Source organism: Odocoileus virginianus, chromosome 5, assembly GCF_023699985.2.
Source record: "Odocoileus virginianus isolate 20LAN1187 ecotype Illinois chromosome 5, Ovbor_1.2, whole genome shotgun sequence".
NCBI classification, from domain to species: domain Eukaryota; kingdom Metazoa; phylum Chordata; class Mammalia; order Artiodactyla; family Cervidae; genus Odocoileus; species Odocoileus virginianus.
This window is the reverse complement of record NC_069678.1, coordinates 72,304,229-72,327,489: the sequence shown is the minus strand read 5'-3', so window position 1 is coordinate 72,327,489 and position 23,261 is coordinate 72,304,229. Positions and strand designations below refer to the sequence as shown.

At 44.3% G+C, this 23,261-nt stretch overlaps 1 protein-coding gene across 1 annotated transcript in view; it reads left to right on the top strand.

The window, feature by feature from the left end:
* The window catches only part of CIMAP2 (ciliary microtubule associated protein 2), a 30,112-nt gene extending 7,750 nt beyond the window's left edge, over positions 1-22,362 (top strand). The window contains exons 5-10 of the mRNA XM_020871442.2: positions 768-905; positions 1,043-1,186; positions 2,873-3,034; positions 4,076-4,201; positions 6,479-6,612; positions 21,163-22,362. Of these exons, the coding sequence (XP_020727101.1) occupies positions 768-905; positions 1,043-1,186; positions 2,873-3,034; positions 4,076-4,201; positions 6,479-6,612; positions 21,163-21,229 (771 nt within the window). The 3' untranslated portion in view covers positions 21,230-22,362. The remainder of the gene's footprint in view (positions 1-767; positions 906-1,042; positions 1,187-2,872; positions 3,035-4,075; positions 4,202-6,478; positions 6,613-21,162) is intronic.
* The last annotated feature ends 899 nt before the right edge of the window (positions 22,363-23,261 follow it).

Sequence of the window (23,261 nt, the reverse complement as noted above, 5' to 3'; positions counted from 1 at the left end):
ATGCAGGGCTATGACACAGGGGTGTGTATAATGGATGGGATTTCTGAGATCACCAAAGCAAGCAGCTGTCTGGGGGATCGGGGAAGGATGGCTTCATTCTCAGGAGAGATGACATTTGAGCTGGCTTTGCAGGACTAGAATCTTCCAAGGTCAAGAAGATAGGAGGGGTAGCAGTAACGGCACAAGAAAGCAAAGGCAGGGAGTTTGGCAGAATGCGTATGTTTGGGGACCAGCAAGAACCTCACTTTAGCTGAAGTGTCAGACCTAGGGGGCCCCAGGGAAGCATGTGAACTTTTTTATTTCTTATTTCTTTTTGGCTGTGCTGAGTCTTGGCTGTGTGCAGGCTCTCTCTAGTTGCAGTTTGCAGGCCTCTCTGCATGGCTTCTCCTGCTGTGGAGCACATGCTCTAGGAGCACGGGCTTCAGTAGCTGCAGCCCAAGGACTCAGCAGTTGTGGTGCGCAGACTTAGTTGCTCCACAGCACGTGGGATCTTCTGGGACCAGGGATGGAACCTGTGTGCCTGCGTTGGCAGGTGAATTCCCATCCACTCTACCACCAGGGAAGTCTCGAGAATCTGAATTTTGGAACTGAAGTTCTGAGTGGTGGCAGAGGCTCGCAGGCCTGCAGTGCTGTGTGTTTTTGGAGGGCAGTTAACATGCAGGGTCTCTGAAAATCCTGTTCCCCTCTTGGGGGCATCTCTTCTTCAGATGCACACAGTTGCACAAGGGGTGGGACTAATGGCTTTTGTATCCCTCCCCCACCCGCAGAACTACTATCCAGGGCCTGGAAATTACGGGGAGAAGGGCAACCCATTCACAAAGCTGGAGGAGAGTGCCTGGAACCGGTCTCACTCCGAGGGCCTCATGTGCAGAATGACCAACCAGCGGCGCCCCTTGGCTCACCAGGTATCCCCCTCACCTGGCCAGGCCTCACCCAGCTTCCTGTGCAGCCCTGGGTGGGAGGAGTCCCAGGGTAGATGGGGAACCTGAGGCCCCAAGAGGGTGATGTACCAGTAGGGATTGTCCTCTGTGTTCTGTTCCAGGGGAGTGGTCTGGCACCGGGCACTTACACCTTCAAAAGTGGCATCGAAGTGTGCCTGGCAAAAGTCACGGGCACCCGTGGCCCCTACGACATCTTCTCTGGTGATCGAAGCAAGCCCCAGCCTTACGGACATTACTCTGTGCAGGTGTGTACGCAGACCGGCTGTGCCTTCCCCGCAGGAAGACCAGCCTCACTCATCTACAGCACCTTGTGTGCCAGGCTCTGCGGGGGGCGGTGGGGGAACAGGGGGCCCTTCCCATATCCTCCTCACTCCCCACTCCCAGCAAGGGAGGGATAAGGCTCTTCATGCTAGATGGGGAGACTTGACGCTAGCCACGCAGCTGGAAGAGGCAGAGCCGGGATTTGAACCCCAGGAGGCTGTCTGGTTTTACCACCAGTCCCTTCTTGTCTGCACCAGCGTGAACTACAGAGGAGGTGCAAGTGGTCACAGTACCAGGCCTGGAAGGGACACGGGCCACCAGGCCTGCTGAGACCTGGATGGTGCAGCCTGGGTGTCCTGCTGTTTTGGAAATACTTCCGGCCACTGCAGACCCAGCTAAGCTGTCTGCGTTAATGGCAGAGAACTGGAGGGCCAAGAGGAGAAACTGAGGTAGAATTTTAGCTTGGTGCAACCATTTCCTGCACCCACCAAGATCCTGTTATGTGATTCCTTAGCACCCCGGGCTTTGCTTTCATAGCAACTGGAAGAATCTGCCTACACTGCAGGAGACATGGCTTCTATCCCTGGGTTGGGAAGATCCTCTAGAGAAGGGAATGGCAACTCACTCCAGTATTCTTGCCTGGTGAATTCCATGGACAGAGGAGCCTGGCGGGTTACAGTCCATGGGATCACAAAGAGTTGGAGACGACTAAGCAACTAACAGTTTCACTTTATCTAACTCCCTGTTACACATGTAATTCATGTGTACCTTGGGCCAGGTAATTGTCTAGCTGCAGGGGAACCTCCCTCTTTGGTACTTACATTTTAACACAAAAAGAAACACAATCACAAGTGAAAATTAGGTAGACAGTTAGCAGGAGGTGGACCCTATGATCAAGGCATCAGGAGCGCTAGGACATGAGGGGTGGTGGTGAAATCCTGAAATACTTTCGGCCCCGCCCTGCAGCCTGGCTTCTCCCTGTGGCCTTCCAGTCCTGCTCATGACCAGCTGCTAAGGTGTCCTGCACCGCATAGCAGGGTCCTTGGACCCTCCTCAGGCCCTGCAGCCAATGCCCAGTCCACAGGATAAGATTTTGTGCTATCGAAAAAACAGGCATTTCAGGTTTTAGGTTCACAGCAAGACTGAGCTGAAAGTACAGGTTATCATATGTCCTCTGTACCCCCTACATGCACAGCCCCCTACTATCAGTAATCCACACCAGAGGGGAACATTTGTTACAGTCAATGAATCTACATGGACACATTATCACCCAAAGTCCATAGTTTATATTAGGGTTCACTTTTGGTGTTGCATGTTCTATGGGTTCAGACAAATGTATAATAACATGTTTCCACCACTATAGTGTCATACAGAGTAGTTTCATTGCCCTAAGAATCCTGAGTGTTCCCCCATCACACTGGTTTTTGTGTATTTGGACTATCATTCCTACTTAGAATAAATGTCAGGAAATGTCCACGAAACAAGTGGAAGAAGTAGATGAAGGCAAGCTGGGCTGCAGGGTGTAGCACGTAGGAGGGGCTGTTAGAGACCCCCACACCCCTGCCCTGCCGCTGGGGGACCCCCTGCTTGTCTCTGTGGGGAGGGTCTGGAAGCACAGACCTTGCTTTTCTTGGCATAACAGATCTCTTTTATCCCCCTCTGTTTCTCAGAAAAAAAGACCCAGGGAACTGACGAATTTCCAGAGCTTCGTGGAGGAACTTAACCTGCATCACAATAAGAAGCATGGAGTTTTTTCAAAAGTTCCTCGCAACCCGGAAACCCCTACAGAAAGAATCTATTGGGCCACCCTTAGCCAGTGCCCCCGAAAACTAGTCAGTGTCCTCCTTGTGGCCTTCCTTCCCTCTTTTCTTGGAAGGGGATCCCCTATGCAGAGGCAGGGTGGGATGGAGGTGGCTATTTCGGGGAAAGCCCAGATTTGGGTACCAGACTCGCGTAGTTCCCAATCCTGGTCTGGCACTCACTGGTCTCAGTGGGTCAGTCTCTCTCTCACTCTCTGAGCCTTGGTTTACACACTTGTCCCGTGAGTGTGACCAGGTGGCTGTGAGAATTCAATGAGGTTAGTGCTAGAGTCTCTAGCATGGAGCCTGGCACCTGGGAAGTGCTCAGCGGGCATTTCTGCCCCTCTCTCCCCTGCAGAGAGGACGAGGGGAAAACTGGAGGTGGGCTGAGTGTAAGAGGCACACACCTGTTCCGTTCAGAGGAGTGGTGGGCTCCTCTCTGAGGGCTCAGCAGCCAGTGATCTGAGTAGCTTCTGGACTTTAGCCCTCCCCCAAGCTTGGTCTGCCCCCCATAGGTCGTTGAGGGCTTGGGAAGGTGAGGGCGTGGAGAGGAATGAGCAAGGGTACCAGTACTTCCTGAATACCTGCTCTGGGCCAGGCACCTTTCAGCCTCCTTGAGGAAGGGATTGTTTTTTGCATTTCATGAAAGGAAACCGAGGCTCAGAGATCAGAAGGGATTTGCCCAGGCTCCCAGCAAAGGGGAAAAGGAGCCGGGAGTGGAGCCCAGCTCAACTAGCTCCAAAGTCTGAGTGGCTTCCGCTCCCCAGGCTGGGCTCTGGAACACCTCTCTGGACCCTGCCAGACCCGGAGGGCCCCTACCCCAACCCCCGGGAACCTGGAAAGAGGAGTCAGGCTGATGGGTGGGGACAGAGCGGTTAGCAGGGGTCATGAGGGCACCTGAGGGCCCCTTCATCCCTAGAGGATGGGCTCCCGGTGAGTTGGGGGTAGCTGGGTGCCTCCCAGTATTCTTGGCTCCAGGCCCAGGGCTGCCAGGAAGGTGAGGTCACCTGCCCTGGCCCCAGGCTGACCACCACCAGCCTTTTCCAGCTTCCGGCCTTCATTCCACACTCCTAGGCTACATCTGGTCCTGGTATGTGGCTTCCTCCAGAGAAGGAGTCCAAACACACCAACCAGCCTCCCTTCCTGCTCTCCTCCAAGCGGTCAGGGATGAAGGCCTACCAGCTGATCCTGGGAAACTGGGTGAGTGGGTCTTTGTGGGGGACACACGGTGAGGGGCAGGGAACCCTCTCCAGGCAGCCCTGGAAACTGATGCTCTGCGGGAGTGGATCCCACCTGCTTTTCCCACCAGGGACTGACACCCACCCCCACTGTCTCATTGCTCTAAGGCAGTGGTTTTTCAAACTTGGGTGGGCATTAGCATCACCTGGAGGGCTTCCTAAAACACAGATGGCTGGGCCGCACACCAGAGCTTCTGATTCAGTAAGCCTGGAGCAGGGCCTAGGAACATGCCTTTCTAATGAGTTCTCAGGCCATGCTGATAGTAGTGCTTGTTCCAGGGACCAGTTTGAGAACCACTGTGCTGATGGACATCACCCAGAACCATCACACTCTTATTTTCCAGGGTAGTGCTCCTTCCATTCTCTTTGTGATTGTCATGGGACCTCAGGGATACCTGAGGGAGTTGGCCCATTTCTCATCTCTGGTTAAGCAAGGACCCTTCTGACCCTTCTCCCCTCCCCACCAGTGGCAGCCATCCCCGCATGTAAGATGTCATCTTCAGTTTTCTGGTATTCTTGTAAGAGAGCTGAGCTCTTGAGTTCGTGTGCCTGCCTTCTTCATTTGCTAGATGGCATTGGGTATTCTGTTTCTCATTCCTGACCTTCAGTTTTCAAGCCCACCTTTGGCTGCAGTCTGATAACCATAAAGAAATGAGAGTGAGTCCTGAGTGAGTAGCTCCATGACATGTCACAAAATGGACTCATTGTGTAACGCCCCCCCGGGGGGTTGAAGAATGTTTTCAGCACCCCAGGGCCATCCCCTCAACTTCAGTCCCCCTCAGGTGGTTCCTGTCCTGACTTCCATTAGCACAGGTTAGTTTTGCCTGATTTCAAACAGCTGTGTTTTTTAAATCAGTCAAGATCTTTTAATAGTGCAAACTATAATTTCCTCTGAATATAAATGTATGCACATGCTATCACTTATCACAAACAGCAACAAGAACCTTAGAGCCATGTTAGAAAAATGTCTAGAGGAAATTTAACAATCTCATGTGCTCTCAAGAGAACACTATCCGTTTCAGATTAGTGTCACGAACTCCAAAAAGACTAGGGGAGTGGGAGTGAGGAGTGGGCCAGAGTGGGAAACACAGGGGCCAGTACACAGGTGATGAACAGAAATATAGCTCTGGATGAAACCAAAATCAGACTCATTATTACAGTTTAAGACAAGGAAAAGCCTATGGTTTTAGAGGAAAAAACAACCACCCAGGACTTCTCTGGCCCAGAACAGCTTCCTGAAACTGACATGGTTGCTGCTTCAGCTTGGCTGGCACCCTGCCCTGCCCCTTCGCTCTCTGCAGCTGTGTATTTCTCCAGGTTTCCCTGGGAACATCTTGCTTGGAATCTGCCTTCCCACTAAGCTCCCCCTGCCCCATCTCGCATCCCCAGACCCCAACTCTCCCCCTTCCACTCCACCTTTTCATCTCCCAGTGATACCTTGACCCCCATGTGCCCGTACCCCCTGCCCTATTCTGTTCTTGTGAGGTCCAGCCAGTCAAGCCTGCACCTCCTACAAGGGAGAGGGTCTTCACTTGGAGACCCAGTCTGACCTTGGGACAGATTCTGTACAGAGGGCGGGTTCCTGTCCTGCTTTCCTCCTACTCTCACTAGTCACAATGGACAGGCGACGTCTCCCCTCTGAACCTCTCCATGAGGGCTTCTTATACCTACAACCCAGGTTTCTGGGTGGGATGGGGTATTAACTTCCTACATAACGTAGCAAAGCTGCCATAACAAAGTATCACAAACCAGATGGCTTGAAACAACAGAAATTTACCCTCTTTCAGTTCTGGGAGCCAGAAGTCCGAAATCCAGGTATCTACAGAACCACATTTCCTCTGAAACCTGTAGGGGAGATCCTTCCTGCTCTCTTTCTAGCTGCTGGTGGTGGCTGGTGATTCTTGGAACTGCTTGGCTTGTAAATACCTCACTGCAGGTCCTGCCTCCATGTTGAATGGCCATCTCCCCACTGTGTGTCTCTGCTTATGAGGACACTGGTCACATTGGAAGAAGGACCCTCCCTACTCCAGTATGAGCTCATCTTAACCGGTAACACCTGTAGCTATTTCTAGATAAGCTCACACTCTGAGGTCCTGGGGGTTAGGACTCCACCTATCTCTTTGGGGAACGTAATTCAATCGGTAACAGATGGAATAGGGAGATGAGGGGGAGACCGGAGATCGAGTCTCCAGGCCAGGCATCCAACTTGCTAATGTCCTGCCTCCCCTCTCTGGTGCAGAACCCGGTAGGGGTGGGTCGCTACCTCAACACCCAGCTGTTGGAGACAAAGGACCATCGGCAGCGATACCGGTCCCTGTTCATGGGTGGATCCAAGCGGTACCCCTCGGACCCAGTCCGGGAGAGGATCATGCAGTGAGTGTCGCTGGAGCTTCAGCAGAGGGGCTTACTCTAGGCTGGGTGGGGGTGTTCTCATGCTTGGTTCCCATGGGAACACAGCTGCTGTCCCTAGGGCCAGCCAAACAGCTGTGGCAATGGTAAGAATTCAGATCCTGACTCTGATGTGTACTGGCTGTGGGAGGTAGCGCGCATCGATCAACCTCTGTGAGCCTCATTTCCCTCAGCTGTCAGATGAGTGGAGGACTGGGAGATACTCTGTCCATAGCTGTGGTAAGGAGAAAAGGAACTCAATGGACGCTGCCTCCCTCACCCACAACCCATACAGTCTAGGATTGCCTTGAGTGCCGTCACCATGGGGCATTTATTTCTTGGTGTTGAAAACAGGGTTGGTAAAACTCATCTCAGGAAGTTGGGAAACCTAAGAGAAAATATGCATGGAATACCATGGCTAACTGTAAAACTGTCTGTGAATGTTAGCGGCCTCCATGTTTTACTGACCTAAGATGCCATGCCATCAGTTGCCATATAATCTCAATTTGAGAAATGTTAAAAGGTGAATAAACGTGAACTTTAGAATTGGAAATTCCATTGCTGGAAATTCTGGTGAGGGCATGAAGACCATATTCTGTGGGACCAGATCTCTCAGGGAAAACCAGCTTTTGTGTATAGATATATATGTGTCTTTAATCAAAGTGGACCTATGTCTTCCTTCTTGATTGACACCCATGCTTTTATGGCTTCCTTAGAAAGGATAATGGGAGGTGACATTGCTGATAGACTGCATGCCTGAAAAGGATTCTTTTTCCTCCCTGCACAGTTGATCAGTAGTTTGGTTGGAAATAAAATTTTAGTTGGAAAATAATTTTTCCTGAGAATCTTGAAGGCTTCGCTCCATTGCCTTTGACCTTCAGGCATGGTTGTTAAGAATTTCGATGCCATCTTGGTTTTCCTGTCCTTTGTGGGCAAGCTGCACCATTCTATCTGGAAGTCTGTAGGATCCTCTTTCTGTCCCTCTGTCCCTTGTGTACTGAAATTTCATGATAACAGGTCTGAAAAGAATGTGAAAGTGCTAGTTATTCAGTCGTGTCCGACTCTTTGTGATCCCATAGACTGTAGCCCGCCAGGCTCCTCTGTCCATGGAATTCTCTAGGCAAGAATACTGGAGTGGATAGTCATTCCCTTCTCCAGAGGACCTTCCCAACCCAGGGACTGAACCCAGGACTCCTGCATTGCAGGCAGATTCTTTACCTTTTGAGCCACCAGGGAAGTCTTAGATGATGGGTCTAGTGTGAGTTTGTTTTTATCCATTGCTTTGGGTCCTTGACGTGTTCCTTCCTTCCGGAAACTTAGGGCCTTCTATTCTGGAAAAATTTTTTGTGTTTTTGTCTTTGGTGATTTCCTGTCTTCTGTGTTCTCTCCTCTCTTTTTTAGATGAATCGTAGACACTCTGGCTTAATGCTCTATTCTTCTTTTTTTCCTTGTTTCTTATTTCTGTCTTTTTTGTTCTACCTTTTTTTTTTTTTTTTTTTAACATTTCAGACCCTGCTACTGCCTTTTAAAAATTTGAATTTCGGCTAATTCGTGTCAATGTATGACAAAAACCACTACAATATTGTAAAGTAATTAGCCTCCAACTAATAAAAATAAATGAAAAAAAATTTGAATTTCATCTTTTTAAGTTTCCAAGGGTTCTTTTATAGTGTAGATTGCATTTTTATCTTCTACTAGCCCCTGGTTCTGTATGCAGGGTGTTCTTTCATTTAAGGATGACAATAACAGTCTTCTTCCCTTTTCCTTTTGCTCCCTGCATTGTCTCCACTTCTTCCCAGTTCCCCTTTTTTCTTTCACTTGTTCACAGCTGAGAAGAAAGCACTAAGAAATGCTATAGGTCTGGGTAGGGCTTCACTGGGAGTGAAGATGGGGATCTGGTCATTTCATTGGGAGACCTTAAAATCAGTATTTCTAGGCATTTTCGGTGGCACCTTTCAGCTTCTCTAGATAAGAATCCTATATCCTGGGGGGTAGGGATGGTGGTGAATGTGATTGCTGGCGTTTAGGGGAAGGAGGGTTGAGGAGTCTAAGTCAGTATATGGACCTCACCTACTCCCTCTGTTCTTATTAAAGTGCCTGTCTGCCCACCATCCACTGAGCTTCCCCACTGCCACCCTGACTGTCTCTCAGTACTAACCCTCCGGCCTCCTGCTGGGTGGGCGGAGTGTGTGTGGTGCAGAGGGTCTGACTTTCCTCTTGTTTTCAGCAGTTTTGTGCCTGTGTTTTGGGATACTGGTGGCTCTAATTTCCGGGCCTCTCTGGGGTTTGTGGCAGGAGCTGGCAAGCTTCTCATTGGCTCCCATGCTGCAGGCAGCTTGCTCTTAGGCCCTCTCAGCTCTGCGGATGATTCCCTGCACTGTGCATTTCCTTGAAATGTGTAAACACCCTTGTCCTGATACCTCTTCTCACTTACTTGTTCATCTATTTTAAAATAATTCCTTTATAGTTCATTCAGTGAATTGCAGGAAGGAATAGAGGTAAATGCATGGATTCATCTTCCTTGTTTAACTGAATGCCCACGCGGACCACTTTTGTGTGCAAAAGTGTGTTCTTGCCCTTTCTAAACAAGGTGGCTAGCCTTCTTCTACAGGTGTTCAACCAGAACCCGAGAGTGCAGCCCCTTGCCCAAGGTCACACAGCTGATGGTGTTGGAACTGGGGCTAGACTCCAGTCCTTTCCTCCTAGATCAGGGCCCTTTCCACACCCCAGTGCCCATGTAAGGGTTTGGGGGATGGCGAGCTGGGAAGAGTGCAATACTCTGATTCTGGCAAGGTCACCCCTCCCCTGCCACCTGTCAGCAAAGCCCCATCCTACATACTGTTTGCTCAGCAAAGGGCTCTAGAGGAGAGGAGGATGGCCCACTCCCACTGGACCCTCAATTTCCACCCCCTGCACATCTGCCTCCCTTCTGGTATAAATTTTTCCCTTCGCCACTGTTAAAACACCCAACATTCAGGCCTGTGAGAGTTATAGGATTTCCCTTGTAATCTGGCTTAGAATTCTGTATCTACTACTTAGCTGTGTGGCATGGGACATGTTACTTGGAGACAGACTTTCATCTGAAAAGTGAGAGTAAACAAAATAACCACCTTGTAGAGTCTGCTTTAAGTATTAAAGGAGATCATGCATGTAAATGTGCCCTGCCCTGTGGATGACATTCTGTAGGTATGTTGTAAGTGCCGGCCTCCCTTGCCCTTAGCTTCTGCTGTGCCTTGACAGAATTCTGTCTCGTTAATACAAGGGTTAAGTTTTTTACAGAGGCTGGAAACGCACGTGATCCAGGAAAAGAAACTAGAACGGCTTAAACCACCCTCTGTTGTCAAAGACCCACGGAAAAGCTTCTACTGAGACAGAGATTTGATACAGACTGTAGAGAAATAGGGAGACATTCGAGTCCTGAGGGAAGGTGGGAGCTTTGAAAAAGGAGGTCAGAAACATTAAATGTGAGAGTAAAATACTAAAGATTTCTCATGAAGTCAAGAACAAAACAGAGATGCTTATATCACTGGGATTATTCAACATTGTTCTGGAGGTTCCAGCAAACATAGTAAGACAAGGAATAAAAATATTAGTAAAGAAAAGCAAAATCATCACAATTTATAATGATATGTGTAGTTACCTAAAGAAATCCGAGAGAGTTCATTTTAAAACTGTAACACCAAGAAAGCTAGTGCAGTAATGTGCATAAATAGTTTCCTCTGTTACCACAACAAATAGAAAACTTAATTGAGAAAAAGAACATGATTCCATTCCTATTAGGCACAAACAATAAAATACACTGGGATAAACTTAATAAAGTATATTTAAGGCTTAAATGAAAAAAAAAAAAAACCATAAACCTTTACTAAAAGATGTTTAAAAAAAGGCCTGAATAACTGGAGAGAATACCATGTTCATGGATGGGAAGATGATATTGGAAAAATAGTAGTTCTTCCCATTGATATACACATTTTTTTTCTTTTTATTTATTTATTTTTATTAGTTGGAGGCTAATTACTTTACAATATTGTAGTGGTTTTTGTCTGATATATACATTTAATGCCATTTTTATCAAATTATAAGGGGATTGGTAGGGTGAATTGAATACATTTATTATAAACTTTGTTTGAAAGAGTTAAGTACATGTGAATATTAAAAAATAGGAGAATAACAATCCCATTAAAGATGCATTGCCAAAGTGAGAACTTACAGAAACCAGCATGTTTTTAAAGTAGTGTCTTTAAAGGTAATGGCTCCTTTATTTAGAAATGCTTTGTTTATTAGACTTTAAGAAATCCTGACATTGTGAATGCACTAAACGTGGTTAATTTTATGATATAATGATTGTACTATAATAGAAAATTCTCCCCCACTCCAAGCAAAGCATTTTTTTATACCTTGGAGATTCTGACTAGCTTGATATAACACCAATTCTTTTTTGTGGTTATTGTTTAACATTCAATTATAGTGACATATTAAATGTATAAAGGAAAGAGAGGAATTTCACCTTTTTTTAAAATGCACTGCCATATGCATAGATGATACTATGGAGGACTAGGCCCCAAACTGTTGACCATAGTTAAACCTGGAGGGTCTTTGGCATTCTGCCTTGTTTTATTTCTGAAATGTTTGAATTTTTCCAAATAAACATGACTTTTATCATTAGAATAAAAAACAAAAAACAAAAAAAAGGACAGGAACTCTTGAAGCTGCTTTTAGATAGACCTCAGTTTTTCCATCTATTAAAGGGGAATACTTTATACCCTATAGTACATGGCCAGGTATAATTAAGGCTTATGAATGTTACTGAATGGGAGCTAACCAGCAGATGCCTGTGAGAGTCTGATGGTCAGGCTGGTATATCATTCTCCCTGGGGCTCAAGTTCATTGTTCATGAAGTCCTGACTCAGTTGGGCTCTTGGGTATGGAGGACTATGCCATGAGGCACAGAAGGTAGGTCATAAATTGGGAAGAAGGATTTCTTTCTCTTTCATTTATTGGTTCATTTGAAAGGCCTGGTTTGTGCTCGGTTCTGCCCTGGATACGACTGAGCTGTTTTCAGGTGATGAGAAATATTCTCTCATTCATTCACTGAGGTTTTCATTTCTGAGTTCATATTTGAATTTCTAAGAGTTATTTTTGTCTTCTGAGTGTTCCTTTTAGTAACAGCATGCTTTTATTTCACGGATACAATGCTTTCTCATCCTTTGAAGATATTATTAAGACAAGTTTTCCTGTCATTGTCTCTCTCTCTCTCTATTCCCCATGTGTTTGTTTTGGCTTCAGTCTCCCATACGAAGAAATGTTCTCAAATATCTGGTAATCACTTTGCTAATTTATTTATGTATTGGCTGCACTGGGTCTTCATTGCTGCACATGCACTTTCTCTAGTTGTGGAGAGTGGGGTCTAGTCTTCAGTTGCAGAGCAGTATTCTCATTGCAGTGGCTTCTCTTGCTGCAGAGCGTGGGCTCTAGGGTGCGCAGACTTCAGCAGCTGCGGTCACGGGCTCTAGAGTGTGGGCACAGTAGTCGTGGCACACAGGCTTAGTTGCCTCGAGTCGTGTGGAATCTTTCAGGACCAGGGATTGAACCGGCATCCACTGCATTGCAAGGTGGATTCTTAACCACTGGACCAGGGAAGCCCCTCTGGTGATCTTTACCTGGGCACTCATGTCCAGCTGAAAATCCTGCTGAAGACTCTGAGGCACTTTTTGTTCTCCCCCTGGAGCACTTGTTGTTCATGGGTTTAACCATAACATGACCAAGCTGGGTATTTTCACTGGGGAAATTTCAATGTCAGTGATGTTAGATGTTTTCCTCTTGGCTTTGGCCAGAGAAAGTTCTGCGAGATGTAAACGTGGGTGCCAGAGCTTTATGTGGAGGAGAAGAACCTAGAGATCTCAATATTTAGTGACCGAACTCCCATTTGATTCCCTGTTTTATTAATAAATAGGATACTCATAACATCGACTCCGCCTGGTATCATCCTGTACAGAAAACTTCTCTGCCTCCAGAGAATCAGTTTTGCAGTCTTCATTTATTAAGGGCACTCCTCTGGCTGCAGAGAGTGGAGAGGGAAGCTGATATTACACAGAGTTTCAATCAGTAGCCCTGTTTTGGTTCTGCCTTCACTCCCACTGCCAGAGGTACCTGGCGCTGCCAGTACCTGGATATTTGGAGTGAGGGAATTCTTAGCTTTAACTTCTGCTGCCTTGGGATTTAGCTTTCTTGAGTATGCTAACATAGTTACTGTTCTTCCATCTGCTTTTCAACTTCCAAAATATTCTTACTGCTGCTGTGTCTATCCTTTTTGTCCTTGTGGGTATTTGATTTCAAATTTGTATTCCTTTACTCCTGTTTTAGTGAGATTTCAGGAGGGATGGGGGCTAGTATATGTATTCAATCCACTAAAAATGTAGTGAAATTTCTGAGTTTCAAAGGTAAAATAAAAATCTTACAAATATGAGACCTAAGAAGATAACCTACAATATAAATAAAAGGCAATCAAACATATTTGGGGCCTCTCCTCTGAAACATGAATGATAGAAAACACTGTTTATACAACGTGAAAAAGACTTGAGACTATAGAATTCTGTATGTAGCCAAACTATCATTCATGTGCAAATAGAGATGCAAAGGGATTTGGGATATATACCAAATATATCTTTTCTGAAAATATTACTGGGGATATACTCCAATCAAGTGAAAAATGAATTAGCTTAAGAGCTCAAGAAAGGAGAAGATGACACGAAATATAAGAATATATCTAGCTGTGATTTACCAGGATGGAGGAAATTCTCCTTCTCAAACAGCAAAAAGAAAAAATGGTAATACAAATACCAAGCAAAATAGAATTTAAGGTAAAATACTAAATGGGACAAAGATGAATATTTTATCAAGATAAATAATAAAATCCACAAAGCAGTTATAAACACCACGAACCTTCACACACCCAAAATACCAGTGACAAACCTCCACAATCATAATGGGAATTCTTAATAGACCTGTCTGAGAGTTTGACAGATAAGGACATAAATATTTATTTGGAGGATTTGAATAGGTATATTTTACTCCACATGATTTTCAGATACTCATGGAACATTTATAAAAGTTGATCTTCTAAGAAGATCTCATTAAAAATATCTAAATTAAAAATACCCTACATAGAAAATTTTAGGTTACTCTTTCTAAACAGAGTACAATAAAAGAAGACTTAATAATAAAAGGATAACCCTCAAAACCCAGTACTTGAAAAATAGTAAGAATTCTTCAAAGCTCTTGGATCTAAGAGAAAATCTAGTTTGACATTACAATTCATTTAGAAGTTAATTGCAATGAAAACTGTATCAAAACCTATATAATACTGCCAAAATTCATAGTTTTAGAATTCATAGTTTTAATTGCTTTTAATATTAAATTAGAAGAATTGAAACCAACAGAGGCAATCATTTGATTCTAGAAGTTTAAAAAAATCAGAGTAAATTTAAAACTAAGGCAGAAGTAAAGAATTAATGAGAACAAATGGGATCTGGAAGGATGCAGGCTTTCTCATTGGACCCTCACAACTCCTCCGTGTTGATGTGCTATTGTTAATCCCTGCCTTTGGCTCCAGGGTGGTGACCACAATCCAGTGTGTGCGGGTGGAAAAGTGCAGAGTTCACAGACTGTGGGGATTGTCAGGGCTCTCTCTGCATGTGTGTGCATGCGTGCTCAGTTGCTGCAGTCATGTCCAACTCTTAACACCCACATGCCCTCCTCCTATCTTCCCATATAGGGAGAAAATGAGGTGCAGAGGGGTAGAGGTGATGGAAATGGGTCAGAGGCCTGCAGCCAAATAGCAGGTAGGGTGGGGACCAGGGCTCTGAGTCAGAACCTGAACTTCAGCCTCTCCTCCTTGGCAGGTTTCGAGAGGCCATGGGTGTGGCAACCCACTCCAGTATTCTTCCTAGAGAATCCCATGGACAGGGGAGCCTGGCAAGCTGTAATCCACAGGGTCACAAAGAGTTGGACACAACTGAGCAACTTAAGACTGGGTAGGAAACACAACATGGCCTTGAACAGTTTGCTGTCTTCAGTCCAGGCGAGAGAGGGTGTATATGTGTGAAAGAGTTGTAAAATCTCCTTCTGAAATGTGTAGTGACAGCCAATCTTTCTTACCTGTCACTCCCAAGCCTCACCTGCTTCTTCCTGCCAAACCACAGGTTCTGGGCTTCCAGCTAGGCAGCCTGGGATTTGACTCCTGTGTGGGAAAGGCAGCCTTTTGTGTTTCATTTTTTAGACCTGTGCGCACCATAGGTGCTTCTAAAATGTGGTTGACCAACCAATGGACCAAGTTCCCCCCCCACCCCCAGTTACCTTCCTGGCATTTACAACCTCGTCCCCTTACTCCATCTGGCCACCCTCTGGCTGTATAGACGTGTCCACTTTGCACTCCAACCAGGCCATGCTGTGTACCACCCTGTGCTTTCACCACACTGTAATCTGTTCTTGAAACACTCTTCTCTTAGTTTCTATCTGGAAAATTCCTATTTATCTTCTACGACTTCACTTAAACATGAAGCCTTCCCTGATTTTTCCAGACGACATTTCTTTATTTTCAGCCTCTTGAGCCTTCCCAGATCGGAGCATTTTCTCATCATATTTTAATTATTTGTTCATATTCCTGTGGTCCCTACTAAACAGAACTTCTCTATTCTCCATCTCCAGTGTCTAGCTGGCATGCATAGAAGGAGCTCAATGCATATTTGTTAAAGGACAAGTCAGTGTATTAACTGATTAAATGGATCAGAGTCTGGATAACTGTGTGCAAGGAAACATCCAGTTCAATCTGTCAGAAGCTTATTTTTCCTAAGTTTTTCAGTTGATGTTCTATTATGAAAACTTTTAAACACCAAACTTTTAATACACCAAAATAGAAAGGATTTTACAGTGTACCCCTGTATGTGCATCACTTAGATTCTAGTCATTAATGTTTCACTCTTCTTGGTTTCTGACATATCTATCTACCCATCTATTAATCACCTGTCTATTATCTATCATCCTCCTACCCATCTCTAATTATCTTCAGTTCAGTTCAGTCAATCTGTCTGCAGCACGCCAGGTCTCCCTGTCTATCACCAACTCCTGGAGTTTACTCAAACTCATGCCCATTGAGTCAGTAATGCCATCCATCTCATCCTCTGTTGTCCCCTTCTCCTGCCTTCAATCTTTCCCAGCATCAGGGTCTTTTCCAATGAGTCAGTTCTTTGCATCAGGTGGCCAAAGTATTGGAGTTTCAGCTTCAACATCAGTCCTTCCAGTGAATATTCAAGACTGATTTTCTTTAGGGTGGACTGGTTGGATCTCCTTGCAGTCCAAGGGACTCTCAAGAGTCTTCTCCAACACCACAGTTCAAAAGCATCAATTCTTCAGCACTCAACTTTCTTTATAATCCAACTCTCACATCCATACATGACTACTGGAAAAACCATAGCTTTGACTAGACTGACCTTTGTTGGTAAAGTAATGTCTCTGCTTTTTAATATGCTGTCTAGGTTGATCATAGCTTTTCTTCCAAGGAGCAAGCATCTTTTAATTTCATGGCTGCACTCACCGTCTGCTGCGATTTTGGAGCCCAAAAAAATAAAGTCTGTCACTGTTTCCATTGTTTCCCCATCTATTTGCCATGAAATGATGGGACCGGATGCCATGATCTTAGTTTTCTGAATGTTGAGTTTTAAGCCAACTTTTTTACTCTTCTCTTTCACTTTCATCAAGAGGCTCTTTAGTTCTTCTTAGCTTTCTGCCATAAGGGTGGTGTCATGTGCATATCTGAGGTTATTGATACTTCTCCTGGCAATCTCGATTCCAGCTTGTGCTTCATCCAGCTGGGCATTTCGCATGATGTACTTTGCCTATAAGTTAAATAAGCAGGGTGACAATATCCAGCCTTGACGTACTCCTTTTCCTATTTGGAACCAGTCTGTTGTTCTGTGTCCAATTCTAACTGTTGCTTCCTGACCTGCATACAGATTTCTCAAGAGGCAGGTAAGGTGGTCTGGTATTCCCATTTCTTGAAGAATTTTCAAAAGTTTGTTGTAATCCACACAGTCAAAGGCTTTGGTGTAGTCAATAAAGCAGAAATAGATGTTTTTCTGTAACTCTCTTGCTTTTTCGATGATCCAACAGATGTTGCCAACTTGGTCTCTGGTTCCTCTGCCTTTTCTAAATCCAGCTTGAACATCTGGAGGTTCACGATTCACATACTGTTGAAGCCTGGCTTGGAGAATTTTGAGTATCGCTTTGCTAGGGTGTGGGATGAGTGCAATTGTGCAGTAGTTTGAACAATCTTTGGCATTGCTTTTCTTTGGAATTGGAATGAAAACTGACCATTTTCAGTCCTGTGGGCACTGCTGAGTTTCCAAATTTGCTGGCATTTTGAGTGCAGCACTTTCACAGCATCATCTTTTAGGATTTGAAATAGCTCAACTGGAATTCTATCACCTCCACTAGCTTTGTTTGTAGTGATGCTTCCTAAGGCCCACTTGACTTCACACTTCAGGATGTCTGGCTCTAGGTGAGTGATCACACCATCGTGGTTATCTGGGTCATGAAGATCTTTTTTGTATAGTTCTTCTGTGTATTCTTGCCACCTCTTCTTAATATCTTTTGATCCTGTTAGGTCCATACCATTTCTGTCCTTCATTGTGCTCATCTTTACATAAAATGTTCCCTTGGTATCTCTAATTTTCTTGAAGAGATTTCTAGTCTTTCCCATTCTGTTATCTTCCTCTATTTCTTTGCACTGATCACTGAGGAAGGCTTTCTCATCTCTCCTTGCTATTTTTTGGAACTCTGCATTCAAATGGGTATATCTTCCTTTTCTCCTTTGCCTTTAGCTTCTATTTTTTTCTCAGCTATTTGTAAGCCCTTGTCAGACAACCATTTTGCCTTTTTGCATTTCTTTTTCTTGGGGATGGTCTTGATCACTGCCTCCTATACAATGTCACGAACCTCTGTCCATAGTTCTTCAAGCATTCTGTCTATCATATCTAATCCCTTGAATCTATTTGTCACTTCCATTATATAATTGTAAGAGATTTGATTTAGGTCATACCTGAATGGTTTAGTGGTTTTCCTTTCTTTCTTCAATTTAAGTCTGAATTTGGCAATAAGGAGTTCATGATCTGAGCCACAGTCAGCTCCCAGTTTTGTTTTTGCTGACTGTATAGAGCTTCTCCTTCTTTGGTTGCAAAGAATATAATCAATCTGATTTCGGTGTCGACCACCTGGTAATGTCCATGTGTAGATTCTTCTTTTGTGTTGTTGGAAGAGGGTGTTTGCTATGACCGGTGCGTTCTCTTGGAAGAACTCCGTTAGGCTTTGACTTGCTTTGTTTTGTACTCCAAGGCCAAATTTGCGTGTTCCTCCCCATAATTATCTTACAGTTTGATAAAATTTGAAGTGAACGGCAGACATCAATACTTCCTCCTAATTACTTGAGTAGGCACACTGACTTTTTAACAATTCAAACTGAAGTCCCATTCCTTGTCCAGGAATCTGAAATTTAAATCATAAAAATCAATTTTTATAATAATAATAATAAATTCTTATATTATTGGAGTTTATAATATTCAAAGTGATTTTATATGCATTTACACAGTAGCTTTAAATCCTTTTTCATTACTTCTGTGTCTGTGTCGGGTCTTAGTTGCAGCATGATGATCTTTTGTTCAGTCATGTGGGTTCTTTCATGGTGCATGGACTCTGAAGCTGTGGTGCTTGGGCTTAGTTGTTTGCAGTTGGGATCTTATGTCCCTGGCCAGGAATAAAACCCATGTCCCCTGCATTGCAAGGCAGATTCTTAATCACTGGACCAGGGAAGTCCATTCAGTAACTTTAAAAGTTAGGAATTACTCTCAATATTTTTCAATTGGGACCACTGAAATTCAGAGAGAGAGAATGGGATTTCCTAAAGTTGCTGCTGGGCAATAGCATTCATGTGTGCAGTCTTCAAAAGTTAATCGAGCACTTACTAAATGCCAGGTGTATCCTGGCTACTAGGACATTGCAGAATAAAATCAGCCAGACAGCAGTTCTGTTCCAGAGAGGCTCCCAGCTTTCTGGGGAAGACACTCAACCCCTTCTCTAGAGTTATAGGGCAGCATGAGGAGGAGGAGGCAGTAGGGCCCAGGATTTTTCTACATCCAGGCTGTAGGGGAAGTCTGTTAAGCCTACAGGCTTCTGGAGGATGAGACCAGGAGGGAGGACCTTTTGAGCCTAGGAAGGCTAAGGCAACAAACAGCCTTCACCATGATCCGCATTCTCTTCCTCATCCCACCTGTCCATACCCGGTCACTCCCTTTTACCTCCTAGGCCTCTGCATGCTGTTTTGGTGGGAGATTTGGAAGTTTGGACAGGGGACTCAGGAAGTTCAGTGCAGAGTCCCTTTCCCCAGGGCTCCTAGCTATGTTCTTTGCACGAGGGTTCACCTCTTTCAGGGAGGAGGAAAAAAAATAGAGTGATGGAAAGTGCATGAGCAAAGGAAAGGAAGCAAAAAATCTCAGGGCATGTCTGGAAAACACTAGACAGTTCATTTTGGATGATGTATGCAGTGTGTAAAGGGCAATAGCAGAGAATAAGGCAGGTGGGGTTGGCTAGGTCAGTTCTTAAAGGCCTTGATTCTGAAGCTAAGCTGCTCTGACTTTATTCGACCTGTGAGAAGCCACAGAAGGACTTCTGTAAGAGATTTATAATAGTACGACCTACAGCCAGTAAAATTCATCCTTTTAAGGTATACAGCTGCATAAGTTTTTTCCTGTTCTGAGTTTTGACAAATGTATATAGTCATATCAAAATAAGCGAGATATAGACTATTACCATCACCCTCAAAAGTTTCCTTGTGCCATTTATTGTCAGTTTCCTCCCCCTTTCCCAACTCTGAGCAACTACTGATGTGATTACCAACATTATAGTTCTGCCTTTTCCAGAATGTCATATAAATGGAATCATGCTGTATATAGAATTTTGTATCTTTCATTTTGCATTGTTCTTGAGTTCATCCATGTTGTTGCTTGTATCAGCAGTTTGTTCCTTTCTAATGCTGACTTATGGTCCATTGAATGGATGTACCACAGCTTATACACTTTCAAGGAGAGGGACATTTGGGTTGTTCTCTGTTTGGGCAATTTTGGATAAAGTTCTACAAGCAGTCCCATATAGGTCTTCATGTAGCCATATACTTTCATTCTTCTTTGATGAATATCTAGTGCAGGATATCTAGCTCACTTGGTAAATATATCTAAAACTTAATAAAAAGCTGCCAGACTATTTTCTGAAATGGTTGTACGAGTTTGTATTTCCACCAAAAATATATGTAGGATCTAATTGTCCTACATTTGGTATTATAAGGCCCTTTTATTTTCCAGCTTTAGACAACCTAATAGGAGTATTTCCTTGTGGCTTGAATTTGCATTTCTTTAATGACAAGATGTTGGCCATCTTTTCCTGTACTTCATCCATATCTCTTACACATTTTTAAAAATGGTTGCTTATTTTGTTCTATTAAGTTTTGAAAGTCCTTTATATATTCTAGGCATACATCCTTTATCAGGTATGTGTTTTGCAAATATTTTCTTTTGGACACTCAAAAGGGGCTTAACAGGAAGTAGCTCTTGTGTTTTAAAGAGGTACTCTGTGGCATTGTGGTGGAGGAGCTGGATGGGGCTGGACGGAGACAAGGAGGCTTAGTGTCAGGTGAGAGCTGAGGCTCTGAACAGGCCAGGGGCAGTAGACTGGGGAGGAGTGAAAAGCAGAAGGCATGGAGACCCACCAGATGGGTGTAAAGGCCTCTTTGACCCTCTGAGCCCTCCCTCCTGCCTTCCTTCCTTTGACAGATATTTGTGGACACACCTGAAACAGTGTAGGCAATACAATACAGAAGAAATATCAATAAAGAGATTGAAGTCTTGCCTTCATCAAGTTTACGTCTTGGTGGGGAAGACAGACAACGAGCAAACACACGTTATGCCATAATGGCCAGCAGACACTGTTAGACACACAAAGCAAGGAGTTCTTATGAAATGCCTTCTTCCAAATGGTTACGACAGTGAACCAGAGAGTCTTCCCGTGTTCCACTCTTAGGAAAGAATCCGAGCAATGGAAGGAATGCTAGACTGTGGTCAGGGGCTCTGGGCTGGAATTCTGGGCATCAGGGTGACCTTAGGCAAATTCTGTCATTTTTCTGACCCTCATCGTCCTTATTGGAATGATCTTTTAGGCACTAGGGTTTTGTGTTTGAAGTTCTTACAAACCAGTTTGGAGGGTCTGATGAGCCAAACTAGGTGCATAGCAGAGGGCTGTCCTTAGAACCAGGCTGTTTTGTTGGGAAAACTCTAGAGGTCATCAGTTTTGGCCCCTCACCCAGTGTAGATTCCCCTGGGAAGTACAACCAATAGGTACCTGTTCCTCCCCTGTGGGTGCCTCTCCATGGATGGGGGGGCTCACATCCTTCCAAGGGACCAGTTTCATTTTCTCTTTCTCTGTGTCTTTTTAAAGGGAAAGAATCACGCCTTTTACTAAGGGGAAGTGTGTGCCAACTGTGGATCATAATTCAGATCCTTAAAGCTGCCCATGAAGGACAACCTGCAGTGACCAGAGGACCTGAAACCTGAAGACAAATCTGGGGGTGGGAGGGTAGGAGTGGGAATGGGGAGTCTTGGAGAAAGGACACATGGCAATGCCTGGGAGAGGGGGGAGAGGTGTGGTGGGATCACTTTTGCTGGAGACACCTACCAGAAGGTCATGGTGTTTTCTGGGACAGCAAGGCCAGATATCTTTTGATACCAAAGATCGATTATCCTGAGAATTCATATAGGCCAGTGACATGAACACGGGAGCCAGACAGCAGATGGACTAAAGGGGTGGGATGTGGTTGACCCTCTTGGAACCCCTCCTATTCTAAAGCCAAAATGCTTGACTCCCTGTTCAGTAAAATGCAAAGAGAGTTGGGAGAGTGTAGCATATGTCCTAAAGTGGCTGTATGCCCTCTCCAGGGAATACTCCATCTCCATCCCAGGATGCTTCTGGAAGCTTGGCAGGGCCAAATGCCATGAGGAAGTTTCTGACCTCCTGGCAATGTGCAGCCATTGGGAACAATCAGATACACCCCTCAAGTCAGACCTCGTGGGCATGCCAGTCTTGCCCAGTGGTAGGTCTGCACAAGTTGGTCACAGTATCCTGAGCTTCTGCCCTCACTGTTTTTGAAGAGAGAGAGATTGGGTGGGATGGCAGGAGTGTGCTGTTCTTAGGGAAAAGGAGACAGGTTCACAGCTTCAGTCACAAAACCCCCATAATGATAAAAATACTTCAGACACCCTTAAGAGCACGGGTGCTTTATAGAAAAGCAGTTACTGCCTCACTCATGTCAAAATGAGTTTTGGAAGAAGTAAAACTGCTGTTATTCACAGGTCTACTGAAAAAAAAATCCTGTTTAATCCTCGAAAGGCTGATAGTGTGATAGGTTCACACTAGGTCTAATAAGTCAGCATTGTTTCGGGAAATAAGATCAATATACTCAAATCAACAATTTCTGTACACTAGCAATAGAAATTGAAAATGCCATATATAATAACATCACAACTGTGAAATACCTAGGTATAACTGATGAAAGATGTGTAAGATTTGTACAGTGAAAGCTTTAAAATGCTTCTGAGAGAAATTAAAGAAGACCTAAATAAAAGGAAAGATATACCATAATCATGGATCATAAGATTCTGTTCTTAAGATGTCGGTTCCCATAAATCCTCTATAGATTTAATTCAATACTGATTAAAGTTCCAGTAATATTTTTTAAGCTGACAAGCTGGTCCTAAAACTTATATGGAAAAACAATAGACAGAAAATAGCCAAGATAACTTTGAAGAAGATGAATAAACCCGGAAGACAAACATTACCTTACTCCTCCCTGGCGTGGAATGGGATCAGGGTAGACAGATTAATAGAATGGAGAATCCAGGAGCAGACCCACTGATCTACGGACAACTGATTCTCAACAAAGGTACAAAAGCAATTCAGTGGTAAAAGAATAGTTTTTTCAACAAATGGTGCTATAACAATCAAATATCAATATGTAAAAAACTGAATTGTGATCAGTGACTCACAGCATAGAAAAAAAAAAACTCAAAATGAATCATAGTTCTAAATGTAAAACCTAAACTACAAAACTTCCAGAAGAAAACATGGGAAGAAAACTTTTGGACTTCGGGTTAGGCGGAAATTTCTTAGATATAAATTAACAGTAGACCTTTGAACAATAAAGTTTGAACTTTGTGGGTCCACTTATATGTGGATTTTTTTCCCTAAGTGTGAACTGCTGTGGGACAGTCTATGGATACAGAGGACTGACTCTAAAGTTACACATCGTTTTGACTGCATAGAGGGTCAGAAACCCTAACTCCCATCCTGTTCAAGGGTCGATGGTATTTGTTCTTTTATAGGTCATACTTTGGTACGGTATGAACAAATTGTTAAATTGGACTTAGTTAAAATTTTTAAAATTTATTCTTCAAAGACACTGTTAAGAGAATGGAAAGACAAGCCACAAAATGGGAGAAAATATATCTGATAAAGGACTTTGCCATGAGATACCAAAGTAC